The 22,541-nt window shown below is 36.3% G+C and overlaps 1 protein-coding gene, 1 long non-coding RNA gene and 1 other non-coding gene across 7 annotated transcripts; 2 read left to right on the top strand and 1 right to left on the bottom strand.

Moving 5' to 3' along the window:
* The first annotated feature begins 3,928 nt into the window (after positions 1 to 3,928).
* Positions 3,929 to 9,930, top strand: LOC130973349 (uncharacterized). Of its 2 annotated transcripts, none has more exons than XM_057897833.1 (13): positions 3,929 to 4,312; positions 4,890 to 5,062; positions 5,158 to 5,261; positions 5,371 to 5,451; positions 5,816 to 5,919; positions 6,023 to 6,109; positions 6,256 to 6,458; positions 6,828 to 7,029; positions 7,119 to 7,169; positions 7,258 to 7,356; positions 7,452 to 7,511; positions 7,822 to 7,943; positions 8,599 to 9,930. In XM_057897833.1, the coding sequence occupies exons 1-13, from the start codon at positions 4,076 to 4,078 to the stop codon at positions 9,716 to 9,718; spliced, it is 2,643 nt and encodes an 880-aa protein (XP_057753816.1). In that variant the 5' UTR covers positions 3,929 to 4,075; the 3' UTR covers positions 9,719 to 9,930. The 2 variants fall into 2 exon arrangements, with proteins under 2 accessions (XP_057753816.1, XP_057753815.1); XM_057897832.1 differs by having other exon boundaries at positions 7,819 to 7,943.
* A 436-nt stretch (positions 9,931 to 10,366) lies between these two features.
* Positions 10,367 to 12,620, top strand: LOC130976979 (uncharacterized). Of its 4 annotated transcripts, XR_009084804.1 has the most exons (8): positions 10,367 to 10,431; positions 10,639 to 10,859; positions 10,944 to 11,024; positions 11,362 to 11,479; positions 11,566 to 11,654; positions 11,802 to 12,017; positions 12,107 to 12,157; positions 12,247 to 12,620. It is a non-coding gene; the product is annotated as an uncharacterized LOC130976979 (long non-coding RNA). The 4 variants fall into 4 exon arrangements; XR_009084802.1 differs by lacking the exon at positions 10,367 to 10,431 and having other exon boundaries at positions 10,448 to 10,859; XR_009084805.1 differs by lacking the exon at positions 10,367 to 10,431 and having other exon boundaries at positions 10,448 to 10,859; positions 12,217 to 12,620.
* Positions 12,621 to 22,078: 9,458 nt separating this feature from the next.
* Positions 22,079 to 22,186, bottom strand: LOC130978791 (small nucleolar RNA R71). The gene has a single exon (XR_009086405.1). It is a non-coding gene; the product is annotated as a small nucleolar RNA R71 (small nucleolar RNA).
* Positions 22,187 to 22,541: the final 355 nt, after the last annotated feature.

Here is a 22,541-nt window from a genome sequence, read left to right as displayed (position 1 = left end):
AACTCATGATTTAAATAAAAAGATTATATTAGAAAAGTTACACTCACTTTCATCTAGATTATATTATACCAAGATTAGTGCAATTGAATCACATGTCATTGTAAACCAGAAGTTTACTAGCCTAAATGAATTCATAACTTGGCACAACCGATTGGGTCATCCGGGAACAACCATGATGAGGAGAATTATTGAAAACTCTCATGGACATTCACTAAAGAACCAGAAGATTCTTAAATCTAGTGAATTTTGTTGTGCTGCATGTTCTCAAAGAAAGTTAATTTTAAAGCCATCTCTAGTGAAGATTGGATTTGAGTCCCCTGAATTCCTAGAAAAGATTTAAGGTGATATATGTGGACCTACTCATCCACCATGTGGATCTTTTAGATATTTTATGGTCCTGATAGACGCATCTTCGAGATGGTCACATGTGTGCTTATTATCTTCTCGCAACCTGGCGTTTGCGAGATTACTGGCTCAAATTATTCGATTAAAAGCACAATTTCCAGAAAATCCAATCAAAGCAATTCGTCTTGATAATGCTAGTGAATTTACTTCCCAAGCTTTTGATGCTTATTGTATGGCTAATGGAATACGTGTTGAACATCCAGTAGCTTATGTTCACACACAAAATGGGTTAATAGAATCACTTATTAAACGCCTCCAATTGATTGCTAGACCCTTGCTTATGAGAACAAATCTCCCAACCTCAATTTTGGGGCATGCTATTTTACATGCCGCAGCACTTATTCGTTTGAGGCCAACAAGTTACCATCAGTTCTCTCCTATGCAATTAGCTTTTGGCCAGTAGCCAAATGTCTCCCATTTAAGAATATTTGGGTGTGCGATATATGTTCCCATTGCATCACCTAATCGCACCAAAATGGGACTCCAAAGAAAATTGGGGATATATGTTGAATATGATTCTCCCTCTATAGTGAGGTATCTTGAAATGCAAACTGGAGATGTATTTAAAGCCCGGTTTGCGGATTATCATTTTGATGAATCAAAATTTCCAACATTAGGGGGAGAGAATAAACTTCCTGAAAAGGAACTTAATTGGAATGCATCATCGTTGATGCATTTAGATCCTCGATCAGGATAATGTGAACTAGAAGTTCAAAAGATTATACATTTGCAAAGAATAACAAATGAATTTCCTGATGCATTTTCTGATACAAAGAGGATAACCAAATCTTATATAGCAGCGGAAAATGCCCCAATTCGAATTGATATCCGAGTAGGACAAATAGCCACTGAAACAAATACACGCAAGAAGCGTAGCAGGCCTGTCAGTTCCAAAGATAAAAATCATCGAAAGAGAAAAGAGGTAAATACTATTTCTGTTGAAAAAGACACAGTAAAGACACCTACAGTTGTCCAAAATTCTGATATAATTTTAACGCCAGAAGACATTCAGGTACCTGAAAATTGTGAAAATGATGAGATCTCGATAAATTATGTCTTTACAGGAGAGAAATGAGACCGAAATAAGACAATTGTCAATGAAATATTTGCATATAACGTGGCATTAAATATCATGCATGAAAGTAATGATCTTGAGCAGTCGAAGAATGTCAACAAAGGAATAATTGGCCAAAATGAAAAGAAACCATGAAGGCTGAGTTAGACTCACTTGAAAAACGTGAAGTCTTTGGACCTGTAGTCTGTACACCAGAAGATGTAAAACCTGTTAGATACTGATGGGTATTTGTGAGAAAATGAAATGAGAAAAATGAAGTTGTGCACTATAAAGCCCGACTTGTGGCATAAGGTTTTTCACAAAAGCCCGGTATAGATTATGAAGAAACGTATTCCCCTGTAGTGGATGCGATAACATTGCGTTATTTGATCAGTTTATCTGCATATTATAAACTGCATATGCATTTAATGGATGTGGTAACAACCTATTTGTACGGCTCATTAGATCGTGATATCTATATGAAAGTCCCTGAAGAACTAAAGATATCTAAACCATCCAATGAATATTCACAAGGGTTATACTCAGTTAAATTACAAAGATCTTTATACGATCTAAAGCAATCTGGACAAATGTGGTATAATCGTCTTACTGAGTATCTGGCCAAAAATGGATTCAAGAATGATGATATCTGTCCATGTGTTTTCATAAAGAAATCTGCATCTGGATTCATTATAATTGCTGTGTACGTTGATGATTTAAATATCATTGGGACTCTTGAAGAGATTCCAACAATTATAAAAACTCTAAAAGAAGAGTTTGAGATGAAAGATCTTTGAAGGACTAAATTTTGTCTCGGCCTGCAGATCGAGCATATAAAAAATGGGATCTTTATTCATCAAACAACATACACAAAGAAGATCTTGAAAAAATTTTATATGGATAAGTCACATCCATTAAGTACCCCTATGATCGTAAGATCTTTAAATGTGAAAAATGATCAATTCCGTCATAAGGAAGAAAATGAAGATATCCTTGGTCCTGAAGTACCATATCTTAGTGCCATTGGAGCACTAATGTATCTTGCTAATAATACGCAACCTGACATATCATTCACGGTGAATTTACTAGCAAGGTATAGTTCCTCTCCAACCAGAAGACATTGGAGTGGAATCAAACAAATATTTCGATATCTTCATGGAACGATTGATATGGAATTGTTTTATCCCTATGGATCCAAGTCACAACTAGTTGGCTTTGCAGATGCCAGATACTTATCTGATTCGCATAAAGGGAGATCTTAAACAGGATACATGTTCACATATGGTGAAACAACTATATCATAGAGGTCCACAAAACAGACGATTGCTGCAACATCCTCTAATCATGCCGAAATACTAGCGATACATGAAGCTAGTCGCGAGTGTTTTTGGCTGAGGAGTGTGATCCAATATATTCTGTCATCAAGTGGACTGATTGATCAGAAGATAACTCCAACTGTCCTGTTTGAAGATAATACAGCATGCATTGCTCAACTTAAAGGCGAATATATCAAAGGTGGTAGAATAAAGCATATTTCTCCCAAATCCTTCTTCACTCATGATCTTCAAAATCAAGGGACAATTGATGTCCAACAGATCCACTCAAGTGATAATCTGACAGATTTATTCACAAAGTCTCTCCCAAAATCCTTCTTTGAAAGATTGGTACATAAGATTGGAATGCGCCGATTTCGAGATATTAAGTGATGTCGGCAAGAGGGGGAGACTGTACTCTTTTTTCCTTGGTCAGGTTTTTTTCCATTGGATTTTTCTTGACAAGGTTTTTAATGAGGCAGTCCCATCACAAAGGATTTTGTACTCTTTTTCTTTTACTAAGATTTTTTTCCCACATGATTTTTCTTTAGTAAGGTTTTAACGAGGCATTATCCTAAATAGGCATTCAAGAGGGAGTGTTGTGATAAGAATGTAATGAATGCCCATTTATCAATTGGGCGGCTAATCTTTCCCATGCAAAGAAATTACCTTCCAAAATCAAATTAAAAGTTAATGAATGTTGAAAACTAAGGCTTTTTACCTGTATAAATAGGTGAAGCCTCGTTTGGATTTATAGAGCAATAAAAATCTCCTCTCTCTTATATTACTAATAATAATTCTCTCTCTATTTATATTACCTACATATAAAATTTTTCTTCTTTCTTTCTTTCATATGTTACTACATGTATTAGTAAAATATATATTTAATATATATATGAATAATCTCTTTTATATTGAGATAGTAATTGTGGTGAATATTACTACTAGAATTATTTAATTATATTTCATATTTTATATTTGTTACCTCTTTCTAATTTATTTATTTAGTTATTTTACAACATTATACATATAATTGATAATTGATATAACTTATTTAACAAATAAAATAAAATAATATAATAAATAGTTGAATTACAATTGATATTTATTTTATATGGAAGGCTTGCAACTCAAGCTAGCGAAACAAGCAATCAATCATTGTCCATGAGAAGTCACCCGCCAACCCCAGTTTCATCACTTAACTACACTTCGCTCCCAAAAATCAATCAATTTAGGGTTTCAAAATCCCCGCCAAATTTCATCCTTTTTCCTTTCTCAGTCTCAGTCACTCCCCTCACTCTGTATGTCAATGGCGGTGGAGAACGAGAAATCGGAATCCCCTATCACCAAAGCTTCGAAGCTTCTTCCTCCTCCTGCTGGTAACGAGAACTCACCGCAGAAGCAAGCGTTGAGCCCTACCGCAAGGGATCGCATTGTTTCCGTTGCTTCAAACATTGCATCTCAACCTCTTCACTTCTCTGATCCTCAAGTTTGGGGCGTCCTCACCGCCATCTCCAACAATGCCCGCAAAAGGCTCCAGGTTCGTTCTTTCTCCCATCTCAGATAAAGTCTCAGTTGCTCTAATTCATAATTTTCTTTGTAGTTGCGTTTTTTTATTTGAAAAATGCAAGTGAAGTGAACCGTTTTGCCTCTGAAAGTGAAAAGTGACAAGCTTGCAGCTTGATCTCTGATATAAGCCACGACCTACCGGATATAGTAATGACCTTATGAACTTGTGCTGATTACATGCATGCAATAATTTGGGCATTAGTTTGCGTTTAGATATTTCAGTTTGTTAATTCATTTATATATTGTTCAAACAATCTGCAAAGTAAGAGAATTTTTTCAAAGCAATTAAGAAAAAAAAACTTTTTTTTAATTACAAAATATGGTCAAATAAACAGACTCTTAATATATGTCAACAAGATTGAACTGTGCTGTAAATATGTATGGATTTGCAACAAAGTTATTATGAAATTACATTCAGTGGTAGTTGAACCGCAGCTGTGTGACCAATGGTATTGGCACCTTTTCTTCATTTAATTGTTCTTTTTCTGTAACTATTGGTTACTCCTCTTCATTTGATTTGATTTGGTTGAATGGTTGATTCTGACCAGGGAATTAATATTTTACTAACTGCCAATGAGCACTGCATTGGCCGATTGGTGGATGATGTGCGATTCCAGATTGCTTCGAACAACATTAGTGCAAATCATTGCAGAATATACAGGATGTCGGTTACAAACGAAAATATGGTGGACACAACATCAATTTTCTTGAAAGATACAAGGTTGTGGATTCTTTTTCAGAGCTTGGCTATTTCTATCTTTCCCGTGGAAAAATTTCCCCCTTGTCATATTCTGATTTTTGTAAAGTGTTGTTCAGCACAAATGGAACTTATCTTAACTGGGAGAAGTTAAAAAAGAATGGTCCTGCTGTCAAAGTCTGCCATGGTGATATTATATCGTTTGCTGCTCCTCCTCAGCACGGTATGAATGCTTTCCAGTTATCAGAAGTCAGAATTATCATTTTTCTTTAATAAATGGGATTTCAGGTTTTTTGGTTCCCTCAAAAAATATTTTGTATCTTTTGATACAGATCTTACATTTTCTTTTGTATATCGAGAGGTGCTTTTGTCCTCCCCCATGCCAGATAATGCAGCTGCTAAGCGAAAAGCAGGTAATGTTATGATTAAGCAAACTTAATTTACTAGTTTTTGTCATTATAGCATTCTACTCCTATTATGTTCATTATAGAATTCAAGCTTGAAAATTATATTATAGCATGTTGTAATATTCATAATTTTCCTATACATTTGATTTTGGCATTTGCAGCTTCTTCATATAACTTCATGTGATCAACTGTTTACTTCCTATTCGTTGTGAAATTTATATAACATCTAATTGATAATTATGATATATAATGTAATTTTCTATCAGAAAGTTATGTGAAAGATACATCAGGGTTGATATAGATATTTGTTTTATTTGAGTTTGTGGTGCTTTTAAAATTTGTCTTACTTTTTCTTATCTTGAATATATAGAGCGTTGTGCCTTTGAAAGCAAGAGATTGAAAGGCTTAGGCATTGGTGCCCCCGAAGGTCCCATTTCTCTTGATGATTTTCGAAGCCTTCAAAGATCAAACACAGTAAGTTAATTTAAAAGGATGCAATATCCTAAGCACTGTAAACTCCTCCTTTCTTACCCTTCTTTTTTGTCATGTTAATTGTATCCTATCTTATTCTTGGCAGGAGCTGAGGAAGCAGTTGGAGAATCAGGTGGTATTAATTGATACTTTGCGTAATGACAACCGTGTTGCTGCTGATCGTCATGAAAGTGTATGTAGCTGATGTATTTTCAATTTATGTTCTCTCCTAAAACTCTGCATGCAGATTTTAAAATAAAATGTTCAATCTCAAGTTGTTCTTTGTTGTATCAATATGTGGTCTACAATGTCTTACCTAATCCACAATCCATTTTATAGGAATTACAATCAGCCAAGAAGTCTGTTGCAAAATGTTACCTTGATCAATTAAAAGAATTACAACAAAGTGTAGATCTAAAATACAAGGAACTAGGTGATGTTAATAGAGTAACTGCTGAACAGAAACATGCCATCGAAGACCTCAATGAAAGGCTGAGTGCTTCTATGCAGTCATGTGCTGAAGCAAATGCTATAATAAGTAGGTATGATCTATATAATTCTGAGCTATTTAATTCTTGATTGTTGAGTTCTTCACTACTTTAGTCCTCAATGTTGATGCAAGTGTCATAGGAGTGAAATTGTTCATTTTTATATAGTTTGAGCTTGAACTGATCCTTGATTGACTGATTTTTATATTGCAATGAGAATTGGCAATGTGGAATGATTTAGTGCTTATGTACATGTGTCTATATTCTTGTGTGTAACATCCTGGGATGAATTTTAGTATTGACTGTTGGAGGAGGATGGACCTTTTGGTACCATGCTTAGTATTAAACCTTTTGCCCCCACCCTGGTTACGCTAGCTGTATGTTTTATAATTGAGTCCCTCTCACTTGCTCCTCTGCATGCAGTCAGAAAGTAAATATAGCTGAACTCAGGGAACAATTAGATGACGAGCGGACTCAGCGAAAAGATGAGCGGGAAAAGGCCACAAGTGATCTAAAGGCTGCTGTTTTTAGAGCCCAATCTGAGGCTCAAGAGGAATTAAGACGACACACTGATGCTTCCTTAAGAAGAGAAAGAGAACTACATGAAACAATAAATAAGCTTCAGGTTTGAAGGTTTTGTCGCTAAAGCAGTAAGAAACTGTACTCTCTTTACTTTTGAAGCTTATAAGCTGTCATTCTTTTTGTATGTTGTAGGAGTCAGAGAGAGAAAGGTGTTTGCTAGTTGAAACCTTGAGGTCCAAACTGGTATGGTTCTGCTTATGTTTAGCCTACAATGGATGACAACTTGTGTATTTCATAAATAAGTTTGTGCCTTCGTTCCATTTTGTTGCAGGAGGATACTAGGCAAAAGATGGTTGTGTCTGATAATAAGGTTCGCCAGTTGGAAACTGAATTGCATGAGCAGAAGCTGACCACTGTAAATCAAACAAAGGTAATCATATGGTTTTGTGTGTGTATTATGTGCCCTTTTCATATTTTGGATTTGTTTACTATTTCGCTGAACGAAAATGCAAATTCATGGAGCAGAAAATAGAAGAACTTGAAGAGGAAACAATTAGATTAAGCAAAGAGCTTGAGAGTGAAAAGGTAGATATCAGAATTTCATGTTCCAAGAATGTTTTTGTATAAAGGTGTTTGTCTAAATGATGTCTGCTTTCTACCGATTGCTGTTACTGTTAATGACTTATTTCTGTGTGACTTCAGAGTATGACAGTATCTTATTTATATGTTGCTAGACTGATAAATTCTAATTAATAAGTTGCTTTTGCTTTCTAATTCAATATCCCCCCTTATTCTATTCTATCTGTTATTTATTTTCTTTAGCTCTCACTTCTTTTCTTTTGGTGGTGAAGTTTCTTTATGTGAAACTGAAAATATTTGTTGCTGTTGTTAGCAGGCAGCTCGAGAAGAAGCATGGGCTAAAGTTTCTATTCTTGAGCTTGAGATAAATGCCGCAATGCGGGATCTAGATTTTGAGAGGAGGAGGTTAAGAGGTGCCAGGGAAAGACTTATGCTTCGGTAAGGAACAAGTTTCTGTTTAATATGATCACTGGACAACTGTAGTTTGAAAATTATGTAAGGATGAACCTATATGTATAAAAGAATATTAGAGGACATCGCAGCATGGGCTACTTTACTTGAATACTGTAATTCTTTGGCTTGCTTTACAGTTTACATATAACATTTTTTTTCTTAAATTGGTGATTAAAATAGATAGGAACGAGAATTCTCTGACTTCTTAATTAGAATTATCACCAGTGTGTATATTATGGATATGTGAACATTACTATCATAGATTCTGAATGGATTTTAGCTATCCTGAAAATTTGAAGAATAAAGGATGTATAAACATCTTCAAGAATATGAAAGCAAATAGCAGAGCAATTGAGCCTAAATAAAAGTAGGACCGCGGCTGAATAGTTTTTGTTTTATTTATTAGAATGGACTACTCAACAATGTCATTGCAGTAAAAATTGTGGATCCTGGTATTCATCTGTTGGATATGTCATTCATGCTAAGTTAATCAGCTTTGTTTAGTAGTCCCTGTTGGTTAACATGCTGCATCGTTGCACTGTTTGTATTAAATGCTGATTGGCACTTTAACTTTAAGAGGCAACATCTACACCCGCATTATGCTTTGATTTTGCCACTGAAGCTCATTGATGTCATGTAGGGAAACACAACTAAGGGCATTTTATTCCACTACTGAGGAGATACAAGTACTCTTTGCTAAGCAACAGGAGCAATTAAAGGCTATGCAAAGAACTCTTGAAGACGAAGAGAATTATGAGAATACTTCTGTAGATATGGATGGAGTTATCGGTGGAACCCCTGGAAGAGAGAGAGAAGTTGCAGGATACCATAGCAAAAATACTGCAAAGGCAGGCTCAACTGCATCTACACAGAAGCGCAACAGAGATCAAGTAGAAACCTCAAGCAATGAAGCTAGTGACACTGAGAAGCATGAATGTGAGGTGAGAAGTCAAGAATGCCAAAATACACAAGGGTTCACCAGTGCAGATCATGACCATGATGTAAGAGGTGGCTTTGGTTCTGATATTGACGGTGCTGCAGCTATGATGGATGAAGGTGCTGGTGGTACTGAGTGTGTTCTGGGAACTGAAAGTCCTTCAAATTATGGCATAAAGCATGTTGATTTAAATAAATCTGGTCCTCTAGATGGGGACACTATGCAGTGTGATGCTGATGTAAATGTACAAGAAACTGAGGAGCAAGCCCATGATCATCGTGTTTCGCATCTGTTGCAATTACATGATCCTACAGACACTGAAAAAGTTATTGAGGATACCGAAGTTGGTGGCACAATCAGAACAGCAGACCTTTTAACATCCGAAGTTGCTGGCAGCTGGGCTTGCAGTACAGCCCCTTCTGTGCATGGAGACAATGAATCTCCAAGCAGAGACAATAACGAAGGTTGTGGCCCATTGCATGATTCAAATATTGTGGTGGCTGAGAGTCAGAACACTGATGATGCTGCCGCTAAACGGAATGAGCGGCAAGCACTCCGGGATATGATTGGCATTGTTGCTCCTGATTTGAGGGAGAAGTTTGGAGGTTCTGCATATAATTGTGGTGAAAAGCAAGAGAAAGATGGCAGTTCAACTGACTCGGACACGCAGAGTTGTAGCAACAGTGGCAATGAAGGTAGAATCAATGCAGAGGGTGGAGCTATGTCTGATGAAGAAACTCAATGTTGTGACCATGTTGAAGAGAATGAAAAGCAGGATGATGCCATGGACGAAGGTGATGATGAAGCTACTCAAGAAGATTGAATCTGTTGTATAAAATATAAGTCAGGAAACTGTACATATTTACATGGGTTTCTGAAGACATCTCATCTCATCTCGTATATAAAGTGGTTGATTACCACTTGCGGTTATGACCCCCTCTAATTATATTCAAGGCGTCTTATGTTATTCTGTATTTTTAACATTAATATTATTTTTCTTTAACATGTATAAATTGATTAAGATAATCTAATTTATCTACTTCAACTTATATTTTATTATATAAGTTAACATTAATTTTATACCTCTTCTTGATCTTCCTTCATATAGTTTCGTATCTTTTTTTTAATTTTTGTTAATATTTTGCACAAATAAATTTTATGATCATATTTCTTTTTTATTTTTTTTCTGCTAAATAATTGGTTTATTACATATAGGTGATGAAGTTTTATTAGTGTTTTAACGGATTTTTTAGTGAAAGAATCACATTGTTCCAAATAATATCAAAGGTTGTGTAATTTATTTATTTTGTTAACAGTCGCATTATCATCGTGTGAATGGAGTTGGATGGGATTATGTTGACTCAAATGAAATGTATAATGGAACAAATTTAAACGGAGCCGAACCTAGGGATCATTGACATCATGATAAAAAGGAGATTTAGTGTAAAATACACCATGACAGCCTTGAACAACAGAATCTAAGGAACATAACACTGAGATAGAGACAACAGTACGGAGACACTAAAAACTGATCATGTAGGAGTCTGTTAGAGAAAGACATAAAAAAAAATCAGAAAATACGAGTTTGTTTAAAAGACATAAATCCTCCGTCTAATTATTATTGTTCTTTTTCTGTATATCGATTACTCCTCCTTATTTTGATTTGATTTGATTGAATGGTTGATTCTGACCAGGGAATTAATATTTTACTAACGCCAATTGGTGGATGATGTGCGATTCCAGATTGATTCGAACAACATTAGTGCAAATCATTGCAGAATATACAGGATGTCGGTTACAAACGAAAATATGGTGGACACAACCTCGATTTTCTTGAAAGATACAAGGTTGTGGATTCTTTTTCAGAGCTTGGCTATTTCCATCCTTCCTGTTAAAAAAGAATGGTCCTGCTGTCAAAGTCTGCCATGGTGATATTATATCATTTGCTGCTCCGCCTCAGCACGGTATGAATGCTTTCCAGTTATCAGAAGTCAGAATTTTCATTTTTCTTTAATAAATCAAAAAATATTTTGTATCTTTTTATACAGATCTTACATTTTCTTTTGTATATCGAGAGGTGCTTTTGTCCTCCCCCATGCCAGATAATGCAGCTGCTAAGCGAAAAGCAGGTAATGTTATGATTAAGCAAACTTAATTTACTAGTTTTTGTCATTATAGCATTCTACTCCTATTATGTTCATTATAGAATTCAAGCTTGAAAATTATATTATAGCATGTTGTAATATTCATAATTTTCCTATACATTTGATTTTGGCATTTGCAGCTTCTTCATATAACTTCATGTGATCAACTGTTTACTTCCTATTCGTTGTGAAATTTATATAACATCTAATTGATAATTATGATATATAATGTAATTTTCTAAAATTAGATATTTGTTTTATTTGAGTTTGTGGTGCTTTTTAAAATTTCTGTCTTACTTTTTCTTATCTTGAATATATGGAGGGTTGTGCCTCTGAAAGCAAGAGATTGAAAGGCTTAGGCATTGGTGCCCCGAAGGTCCCATTTCTCTTGATGATTTTTGAAGCTTTCAAAGATCAAACACAGTACATTAATTTAAAAGGTTGCAATATTCTAAGCACTGTCAACTCCTCCTTTCTTACCCTTCTTTTTCCTCATGTTAATTGTATCCTATCTTATTCTTGGCAGGAGCTGAGGAAGCAGTTGGAGAATCAAGTGGTATTAATTGATACTTTTTGTGTAATGACAACCGTGTTGCTGCTGATCGTCATGAAAGTGTATGTAACTGATGTGTTTTCAATTTGTGTTCTCTCCTAAAACTCTGTATGCAGATTTTAAAATAAAAATGTTCAATCTCAAGTTGTTCTTTATTATATTAATGTGTGGTCTACAATGTCTTACCTAATCCACAATCCATTTTATAGGAATTACGATCAGCCAAGGAGTCTGTTGCAAAATGTTACCTTGATCAATTAAAAGAAGAGCGGACTCAGCGAAAAGAAGATCGGGAAAAGGTCAAAACTGATCTAATGGCTGCTATTTTTAGAGCCTAGTCTGAGGCTGAGGAAGAATTAAAACGACACATTGATGTTGCCTTAAGAAGAGAAAGAGAACTACATGAAACAATAAATAAGCTTCAGGTTTAAAGGTTTCATCGCTAAAGTAATAAGAAACCGTACTCCCTTTGCTTTTGAAGCTTATAAGCTGTCGTTCTTTCTGTATGTTGTAGGAGTCAGATAAAGAAAGGTGTTTGCTAGTTGAAACTTTGAGGTCCAAACTGGTATGATTCTGCTTATGTTTAACCTACAATAGGTGACAATTTGTGTATTTCATAAATAGGTTTGTGCCTTCGTTCTATTTTTGTTGCAGAAAAATATGAGGCAAAAGATGGTTGTTTCTGATAATAAGATTCTACCAGTTGAAAACTGAATTGCACGAGGAGAAGTTGACCACTGCAAATCAAACAAAGATAATCATATGGTTTTGTGCGTGTATTATGTCCCCTTTTCATATTTTGGATTTGGTTACTATCTCGCTGAACGAAAATACAATTTTATGGAGCAAAAAATAAAAGAACTTGAAGAGGATACAAGAAGATTAAACAAAGAGCTTGAGAGTGAAAAGGTAGATATCGGAATTTCATGTTCCAAGAATGTTTTTGTATAAAGGTGTTTGTCTAAATGATGTCTGCTATGCCTTATTTCCGTGAGACTTCAGAGTATGACAGTATCTTATTTATATGTTGCTAGACTGATATAAAAGTTCTTACCGTTTATTTTATATTATTTTATTAATATAAAAAATAAATAAATAAAATTATATAGACAACAACATGGAATAAAACATATTATTTTTTTGGCAAAATTTGATCCACATATAGCATAACTATTTAAATTTGTATGAATAATAGTATATAAACCTAACAGATCAGATTGGCACTAAAATACAAAAAGATAAAATCTAACATAATATCAATAATAAACACTAAAACGTAACGAAGAAGGAGAAGAAGAAGAAAGAGAGGAGGAGGAGAAGGAGGAACGCGAAGAAGAAGCGTCTTTCATAATAGTAAATGAGAGTGCACTTTGAAAACGGTTGAGTGACACGCGTGTTATCACAGTAGGTAAATGTAATTTTTGTTAGACTTGGACTAACTTATAAGACTTGTAAGCCAAAAGACTTGTATGAGTAACATAGCTCATTAAAAAAATGAAAAATAAGATAACAGTTTTTGGGACATTAAAAAAGGAGATGTTTATTACTTATTAGTAATATTATTCTATAAATATTACTTAAAACTTAAAAGTGTCTTAAAAATATTTGTTAAATAATTTAAATTTTTTTATTTTTCAAATATTTATAAATGTCAAAATCTCATCCTTTTCATAATTTTTTAAATTTAATCATTGATGAACTCTAAATACAAAAATAATTTTACATATATTCAATTATATATTGTTAAAATAATAAAAATAATTATTATTTATTTATATTAACTATTTGAATAATCATAAAAAACCTAAATTATCTTTTTATTTTTTTACTATTTGTAGAAAAATAAATGTCTTTTTACCATATGATAGTATTGTGTTTTGTGTTCTTTCTTTTTGTAATTGATCTGAATTTCATTATACACAGGCAAGTGGTCTTATAAGATAACTTAATATTAGAGGCTTAATTAATAAGAAAATTTGGCAAATGTTAAATGGCTTTGAAACAATTTATGACCCTTATATTCTAATGGAGAAGTTAAATTTTTATTTGAGAATTTTGAACAAAATAATATTGATATTCAGGTAAGCTCACTATTTTATTAATATCAGTAGTCCTACTTACAACATGAAGTTGCTACAAGGTTATAGAATTAGTTCTTTTATGAAAAAATTTCTAATTCTTAGTCCTGGTGCGTTGGGTTATTTTTTGATGTAAAATATGTAATGATTCCTATTTATTGATTGATTTATTATGTTTGCAGGCTGATTTGAGGTTTCAGAGCCATGCTGTCCTTGCTTTCCACGAAGCTGCTGAAGCCTACTTGGTTGGTTTGTTTGAGGACACCAACTTGTGTGCCATCCATGTCAAGAGGTCACCATAATGCCCAAAGACATTCAGCTTGCTCGCCGCATTCGTGGTGAATGTGCTTAGGCTGATTGATTTCATGCTCTTTGATCGTTTCGGAATACACCTTGTGTTACTAGTTTAGTATTATTCAAGTTTCCTATGCCATTGTATAGTTCTTGACAACCTTTTAGGTTTCAATTGATGCCTCTAGAATAATTATTTTGGTTATGGTACAGTTGATCATAGAAAGATGCTACTAATGGAATGATTTGATTACTGGTGTAAGACAATTTATTTTGGATTTAGCTCTTAATAATTAATATTAACTTTGATACAATTCTGAATGTGTTGGGTATTTGATATGTGAACTTCAGTTGAATTATATGACCACGCTTTTAAATGCGACAATCTATAAAAAGCGTGGCAAAAAAAGTGTGGCGATAGGTTTGAAAAAGTGTGGCGACAGAGCAATCGCCACCCTTTCAGAGGTCACCCTTTCAAAAGCGTGGTGGTAGCTCAAAAAGCGTGGCGAAAAACTATCGCCACGCTTTTTTTAGCTTTTCACCACGCTTTAAAAGCGTGGGAATAGAGTTGTTTTCTTGTAGTGTACGGTGTTTACGATATTTTAAAGTCAGCATATCTTCATTCACCTGAAGGGAAGAGAAGACTCCAGCATATGGAAGATGAGGGTCAAGGGATGAACGCTTTGGAACAACTTGACTTCGGTACCATTAGAACTTTGTTGTATGGTGCTATTGTTGGATGTTGTTCCGAAGCTGCTACATACCCCTTTGAAGTTGTGAGGAGACAGCTTCAAATGCAAGTTCGGGCAACAAGGTTGAACCCGATGGCAACTTGTGTCAAGATTGTTGGACAAGGAGGTGTTCCTGCACTTTATGCTGGATTAATTCCCAGCTTATTGCAGCTATGATCTCTTATGGTGCACATTAAATTTAATTGAATTAGTAATTAGGAAAATTGAGCAAAAAATTACAGTTATTACTCTGGTCTTGAATTGTTAACCTCACTGTGAAAGTTGAGTTTTGAATCTTAGCCCATGTGTGTCAAGCTTTTTTCATTCTTGTCTTTTGATATTCATTTTTTATGAGTTTCAGGTGTTACCATCAGCTGCTATTAGTTATCTTGTTTACGACCCATAAAGCTAACTAGGTTTTCACATTCTACAAAGCTCCATCAAGTTAGGCAGCAAAATTCCTTTACCAAATGAAAATTTTCCTACGTTATGCTCTATACAAGTGGCTTTCATTGGAGAGCAGCCAAGCCAAATGCAGAGAAGAACCCAAAGTGGAAACCACAGATGGTTGATCATGAAACTTGAATGAAGGGCCCCAGTCACAGATTCAGCAACTCCAGAGAAAAAAGTCATATTGAATTTCAGGTTCTGGATAATGAGAAACCTGTATAGAACAAAAGTTGACAAGTTTTGCCATAAGAATCATAATGTGACACTGCTGTTAATGCTGACAAATTCGAAAAGAGAACATTTGTTTCATGAAAAAGATGAAAGCATGCATCAACCAAACCAATGGAGCTAGAATTGTGTTTATATACATATATTTAATCAATTTAAATTTTTCACTACAGCGTCGGAACTGAAGTTTTCATGCTATAACTTTTTGAACTAGAGATGAGAAATTCTATTGCAGTTACCCATCTAAAATGGATGAAGTGTGTGCTGTTCCAACTTCCAAACACTCACAAGGTGCTTGAAACCATTGCATCTTTGCACTAGGTTTCATTGAATGCTTGCATTACCGTATCTATGAATTTCTTGAGATACAAGGTTGTGGATTCTTTTTCAGAGCTTGTCTATTTTTATCCTTCTGGTGGAAAAATTTCCCCCTTGTCATATTCTAATTTTTAATTCCTATTTACCCCTTCTACTTCTGTTTCTATCTTCTTCCTTCTTCATCTTCCACCTTTCTTAATCATGAACCCAAGTAGGAATGAAGAGTTCAAGAGAACTCTGGGATCTTATACAAGTCCCAATGCTGACTTCTATGGTAGAAGTATCAGCATACCACAAATCAGAGCTAGTAACTTTGAATTAAACCCTCAACTTATTACTCTGCTGCAGCAGAACTGCCAGTATTCTGGACTTCCTCAGGAAGAACCTATAGAATTTTTTGCAGATTTCTTACGAATTACTGACACAGTACACAGTGAGGGAGTAGACCAAGAGGTCTACAGGTTATTACTCTTCCCTTTTGCTTTAAATGATCAAGCAAAAGGGTGGTTGGATAACCAACCTAAAGACAGTTTAAAAACATGGAAACAGTTAGTGGACACGTTTTTAAACCATTATTTCCCCCTAGAAATATGACCCAATTGAGATTGGACATCCAAGGATTCAAACAAGGAGATAGTGAATCTCTTTATGATGCCTGGAGAAGGTATAAGAGGATGTTAAGAAAATGTTCCACTGAAATGTTTTCAGAATGGGTATAGCTAATCTACTATGGTCTTTCAGACATGGCTAGAATGTCTTTGGACCACTCTGCTGGTGGTTCCATACACATAAGAAAGACCATAGGAGAGGCTCAAGAGTTTATTGAGATAATTGCCAATAATCAGCATCTGTACTGAGCTCCCTAGACCTCTATAAAAGGAGATGTTAAGGCAGTAGCTGCTGAACCTAACCCTCCAGAGCAGGATGGCCCATTTACTCAGCAACTGCACGCCCTTACCCAGCAAATGCTGGAACTGCAAGAGGCTCTGAGAGAAACTCAAGCTTCTAACAGAAATATAGAAGCCCAGTTAAGTCAAACCAGGCATCAGTTATCTAAGTAGATAACAGATGAATGCCAGGCTATCCAACTGAGGAGTGAAAAATTTTAAAAACCCAAACTCAGTATAATAAAAATAAAAAGTCCATAGAGGAGAACCAGGTCTCTGCACAAGATAACTTTTGGCATTTTAACGCCCAGAGAGGTATCCCTTCTGGCGTTGAATGCCAGGAAAGGGCAGAGAATGGGCGTTCAAATGCCCAGGAAGGTGACCTTGTCGGCGTTGAATGCCAAGAAAGGGGAGAGATTGGGCGTTAGCAGGGGCGTTGAACGCCCATGCAAGGGAGGTCAATCATTGATTGATAACAACCCTCCTAAACAAGCTAGTAACCCCCCTTCCAACTCAAATGGTATTCGGCCTTCATCAAAAAAGGTTGATTAGTATGATAAACCACTATTTTATGGTTTATATTGTATTTAATTGAGTGATTTTATCAAGCTTTTCATCCACTTATTCATAGGATTTGCATGATTTTATAATTCCTTCCTAGTCTAGTTCTATGATTGAAAACATGCTTCTTTGGTCTTAATTTAGCTAATCTTAATCCTCTCTTATTACCATTCGATGCCTTGATCTGTGTGTTAAGTGTTTCAGGCTTCATAGGGCAGAAATGGCTTAGAGAATGAAGAGGAAGCATGCAAAAATGGAAGGAACACAAGGAATTGAGGAGATGACCAGAAAAAAGCCACGCGGTCGCATGGCTCACACGACCGCGCGAAATGGAAGAAATCAGAGTGACGCGTTCGCATGCCTGACGCGACCGCGCAGATTGGAAGCTGCATGAACGACGCGGACGCGTGACGTGCGCGATCTGCAGAATTACAAAAGTCGCTGGCAGAAATTCTGGGCCGCATTTCAACCCAATTTTCGGCCCAAAAACACAGATTAAAGTCAAGGAACATGCAGAGACTCATCATGCTTTTCATAATTCACAATTTTAGGTTTTAGATGTAGTTTTTAGAGAGAGAGGTTCTCTCCTCTCTCTTAGAAATTTAGGATTAGGATTTTTAGAAATCAGGATTTAATTCAACTCTTCATCAGGTTCAATAAATTATGTTTCTCTTCTACTTTTATTTACTCTGATACTTTTATTTGTGTTTGATTTATGTTGCCCAATTGGCTTATGAATATTTTCCATGTTAGATTTTACTACTTTGAATGCAAAAAAAATAAAAAAATAAAAAATAGTACGCACGCGACGCGGTAGCGTCACTGACGCATCCGCGTCACTAGTGCGTTTTGAAGAAAAAAAGAATTGAATAGAGAGTCATGCGAGAGCGTGGCTGGAGGCGTGCCTTTGGCACAAACAGGACCACGCGTCCGCGTCAACCGCGCGGCCGCGTCAGTTGGAAAAAATGCCTCCCACGCGTCCGCGTCACCTATGCGAACGCGTGCCTAGAAATCAACGTAAACAGGGTGTATGGCCGAAAGTTGAGCTGGATCGTGGCTGGAATCGTGCTAGAAGCACAAGCCTTACCACGCGGACGCATGGCTGATGCGTCCGCGTCAGATCCCTATAATAGCCACTCACGCGATCGCGTCAACCACGAGACCGCGTCACCCTGGAATTTGGCAATAATGAATTTTGAACAGAGAGTTGTGCGAACGCGAGGCTGCCTGATGAGCGGATAATTTGTACGCTTTTTGGCATTGTTTTTAGTATGTTTTTAGTAGTTTTAGTTGAGTTTTTAGTATATTTTTATTAGTTTTTAGTTAAAATTCACTTTTCTGGACTTTACTATGAGTTTGTGTGTTTTTCTGTGATTTCAGGTATTTTCTGGCTGAAATTGAGGGACCTGAGCAAAAATTTGATTCAGAGACTGAAAAGGACTGCAGATGCTGTTGGATTCTGACCTCCCTGTACTCGAAGTGGATTTTCTGGAGCTACAGAAGCCCAATTGGCGCGCTCTCAACGGCGTTGGAAAGTAGACATCCTGGGCTTTCCAGCAATATATGATAGTCCATACTTTGCCCAAGATTTGATGGCCCAAACCGGCGTTCAAAGTCACATTCAGAATTCCCAGCGTTAAACGCCGGAACTGGCACCAAAATGGGAGTTAAACGCCCAAACTGGCACAAAAGCTGGCGTTTAACTCCAAGAAGAGTCTCTACACGAAAATGCTTCAATGCTCAGCCCAAGCACACACCAAGTGGGCCCGGAAGTGGATTTTTATGTCATTTACTCATCTCTGTACACCCTAGGCTACTAGTTCTCTATATATAGGACCTTTTACTATTGTATTTTCATCTTCTGATCTTTACATCTTCTGATCTTTGGAATCTTTTGATCTTTAGATCTTTTGATCACATTTGGGGGCTGGCCTCACGGCCATGCCTAGACCTTGTTCTTATGTATTTTCAACGGTGGAGTTTCTACACACCATAGATTAAGGTGTGGAGCTCTGCTGTACCTCGAGTATTAATGCAATTACTATTGTTCTTCTATTCAATTCCGCTTGTTCTTGTTCCAAGATATCACTTGTTCTTCAACTTGATGAATGTGATGATCCGTGACACTCATCATCATTCTCACCTATGAACGTGTGACTGACAACCACCTCCGTTCTACCTTAGATTGGGTGAATATCTCTTGGATTCCTGATACACGACGCATGGTTGATCACCTGACAACCGAGCGCTCGCCTGACAAATGAGCCAGCCATTTCGTGAGATCAGAGTCTTCGTGGTATAGGCAAGAACTGATGGCGGCATTCAAGAGAATCCGGAAGGTCTAACCTTGTCTGTGGTATTCTGAGTAGGATTCAATGATTGAATGACTGTGGCGTGCTTCAAACTCCTGAGGGCGGGGCGTTAGTGACAGACGCAAAAGAATCACTGGATTCTATTCCGGCCTGATCGAGAACCGACAGATGGATAGCCGTGCCGTGACAGGGTGCGTTGAACATTTCCACTGAGAGGATGGGAGGTAGCCACTGACAACGGTGAAACCCTTGCATAAGCTTGCCATGGAAAGGAGTAAGAAGGATTGGATGAAGACAGTAGGAAAGCAGAGAGACGGAAGGGACAAGCATCTTCGTACGCTTATCTGAAGCTCTCACCAATGATATACATAAGTATCTCTATCTTTATCTTTATGTTTTATTCATATATCATTCATAACCATTTGAGTCTACCTGACTAAGATTTACAAGGTGACCATAGCTTGCTTCATACCAACAATCTCCGTGGGATCGACCCTTACTCGCGTAAGGTTTATTACTTGGACGACCCAGTGCACTTGCTGGTTAGTTGTGCAAAGTTGTGTTTATGCCATGGTATTAAGCACCAAGTTTTTGGGGCCATTACTAGGGATTATTTGAGTTGTGAAAAGTAGTGATCACAATTTCGCACACCAAGTTTTTGGCGCCGTTGCCGGGGATTGTTTCGTGTATGGACAACTGACGGTTCATCTTGTTGCTTAGATTAGGTATTTTTCAGAATTCTTAAAGATGAGTTCTAGAGTTTCATGATGATCTGTTGGAATCTGGCTGGCTGAGAAGCCATGTCTAATCTTATTGGACCGAGGTTTCAACTTATCATCACAAGAGCTTGTTGATTTCTATCAATCTTGCTATTGGAGCAATGATCTGCTAAGGCTTGGCTGGCCATTGGCCATGTCTAGTGTTTTAGACCGAAGCTTTCTTTGAAAGCTTGGCTGGCTGTGAAGCCATGTCTAATTCCTGGACCGGAGTCTTAGACTAGCATTGCAATGATTCCTGGAATCCAAATTAAGAATTCTGAAACCTTTATTTTCTATTTTCATATAATTTTCGAAAAAGCAAAAAAAAAAAAACAAAAAATTTTTTATGTTTCTTGTTGAGTCTAGTGTCTTATTTTAAGTTTGGTGTCTTGCATGCATTGTTTATTTGATCTTGGTTCTATTTTCAAGTCAATAGTACAGGGAACTGAAGATTCAGAACATGCAGTAGAGGAATTACACAGAAAAAGCTGGGCGTTCAAAACGCCCAGTGAAGAAGGACAGACTGGCGTTTAAACGGCAGCCAGGGTGCCTGGTTGGGCGTTTAACGCCCAAAAAGGTAGTGCATTGGGCGTTAAACGCCAGAATGTGCACCATTCTGGGCGTTTAACGCCAGGATGGCACAAGAGGGAAGATTCTGTTTTAATTCAATTTTTTTTCAAGTTTTCAAAGTTTTTCAAAATCAAATCTTTTTCAAATCATATCTTTTCAATCAAACCTTTTTCAAAATCAATTTCTTTCCTTTTTCAAAGATACTTGCTATCAATTAATGATTTGATTCAACATTTCAAGTATGTTGCCTTTTTTTGTTGAGAGAGGTTTAATGTTTGAATCATATCCTTTCTTGTTAGGCAAGTCATTAATTTTTAAAATCAAATCTTTTTTTTTTAAATTGTTTTCAAATCATATCTTTTCAATCATATCTTTTTAAAACCATAACTTTTCAATCATATCTTTTTAATCACATCTTTTTCAAAACAGTTTTTAATCATATCTTTTTGATTTCTAATTTCAAAATCTTTTTCAAAAATTACTTGATCTCTTCCACACTCTTGATTTTCGAAAATCAATTAAAGTTTTTCAAAATGTTTTTAAAATCTTTTTGATTAATTTTCGAAAAAAATCTCTTCCCCTCTTCTCACATCCTTCTATTTATGGAGTATCACTCCTCCTCAATGCACAATTCGAACTTTATCTGATTAAGTTCGAATTCTTCTCCTTCTTCCTTCTATTTTTCTTCTTTTCTGACACCTCAAGGAATCTTTATACTGTGACATAAAGGATTCCATATTTTCTTGTTCTCTTCTCTTTCATATGAGCAGGAACAAAGACAAAGGCATTCTTGTTGAAGCTGACCCTGAACCTGAAAGGACCTTGAAGCGAAAGCTAAGAGAAGCTAAGGCACAACTCTCTGTAGAGGACCTAACAGAAATCTTCAAAGAAAAAGACATGGCAGCCGAAAACAACAACAATACAAACAATGCAAGGAAGGTGCTGGGTGACTTTACTGCACCTACTCCCGACTTCCATGGGAGAAGCATCTCTATCCCTGCTATTGGAGCAAACAACTTTGAGCTTAAGCCTCAATTAGTTTCTCTAATGCAACAGAATTGCAAGTTCCATGGACTTCCATTGGAAGATCCTCATCAGTTCTTAGCTGAATTCTTACAAATCTGTGACACTGTCAAGACTAATGGGGTTGACCCTGAGGTCTACAGACTTATGCTATTCCCTTTTGCTGTAAGAGACAGAGCTAGGACATGGTTGGACTCACAACCTAAAGAAAGCCTGGACTCATGGGAAAAGCTAGTCAATGCCTTCTTGGCAAAGTTTTTTCCACCTCAAAAATTGAGTAAGCTTAGAGTGGAAGTCCAAACCTTCAGACAGAAGGATGGAGAATCCCTCTATGAAGCTTGGGAAAGATACAAACAATTGATCAGAAAATGTCCTTCTGACATGCTTTCTGAATGGAGCATCATAGGTATTTTCTATGATGGTCTCTCTGAACTATCCAAGATGTCTTTGGATAGCTCTGCTGGAGGATCTCTTCATCTGAAGAAGACGCCTACAGAAGCTCAAGAGCTAATTGAAATGGTTGCAAATAACCAATTCATGTACACTTCTGAAAGGAATCCTGTGAACAATGGGACTAATCAGAAGAAAGGAGTTCTTGAGATTGATACTCTGAATGCAATATTGGCTCAGAATAAAATATTGACTCAACAAGTTAATTTGATTTCTCAAAGTCTGTCTGGAATGCAAAATGCACCAAGCAGTACTAAGGATGCTTCATCTGAAGAAGAAGCCTATGATCCTG

The sequence above is a fragment of the Arachis stenosperma genome, chromosome 4 (genome assembly GCF_014773155.1).
Source record: "Arachis stenosperma cultivar V10309 chromosome 4, arast.V10309.gnm1.PFL2, whole genome shotgun sequence".
Classification (NCBI taxonomy): domain Eukaryota; kingdom Viridiplantae; phylum Streptophyta; class Magnoliopsida; order Fabales; family Fabaceae; genus Arachis; species Arachis stenosperma.
Note: the sequence above shows the minus strand (reverse complement) of the source record. Positions and strands in the feature narration are given on the sequence as shown.

Bases quoted from the DNA above. Each gene is read 5' to 3' on its own strand.
- LOC130973349 (XM_057897832.1), top strand. From the start codon at position 4,076: ATGTCAATGGCGGTGGAGAACGAGAAATCGGAATCCCCTATCACCAAA. The intron at 4,313-4,889 runs GTTCGTTCTTTC...GATTCTGACCAG, and splicing joins ATGCCCGCAAAAGGCTCCAG to GGAATTAATATTTTACTAAC. The intron at 6,459-6,827 runs GTATGATCTATA...CTCTGCATGCAG, and splicing joins GCAAATGCTATAATAAGTAG to TCAGAAAGTAAATATAGCTG.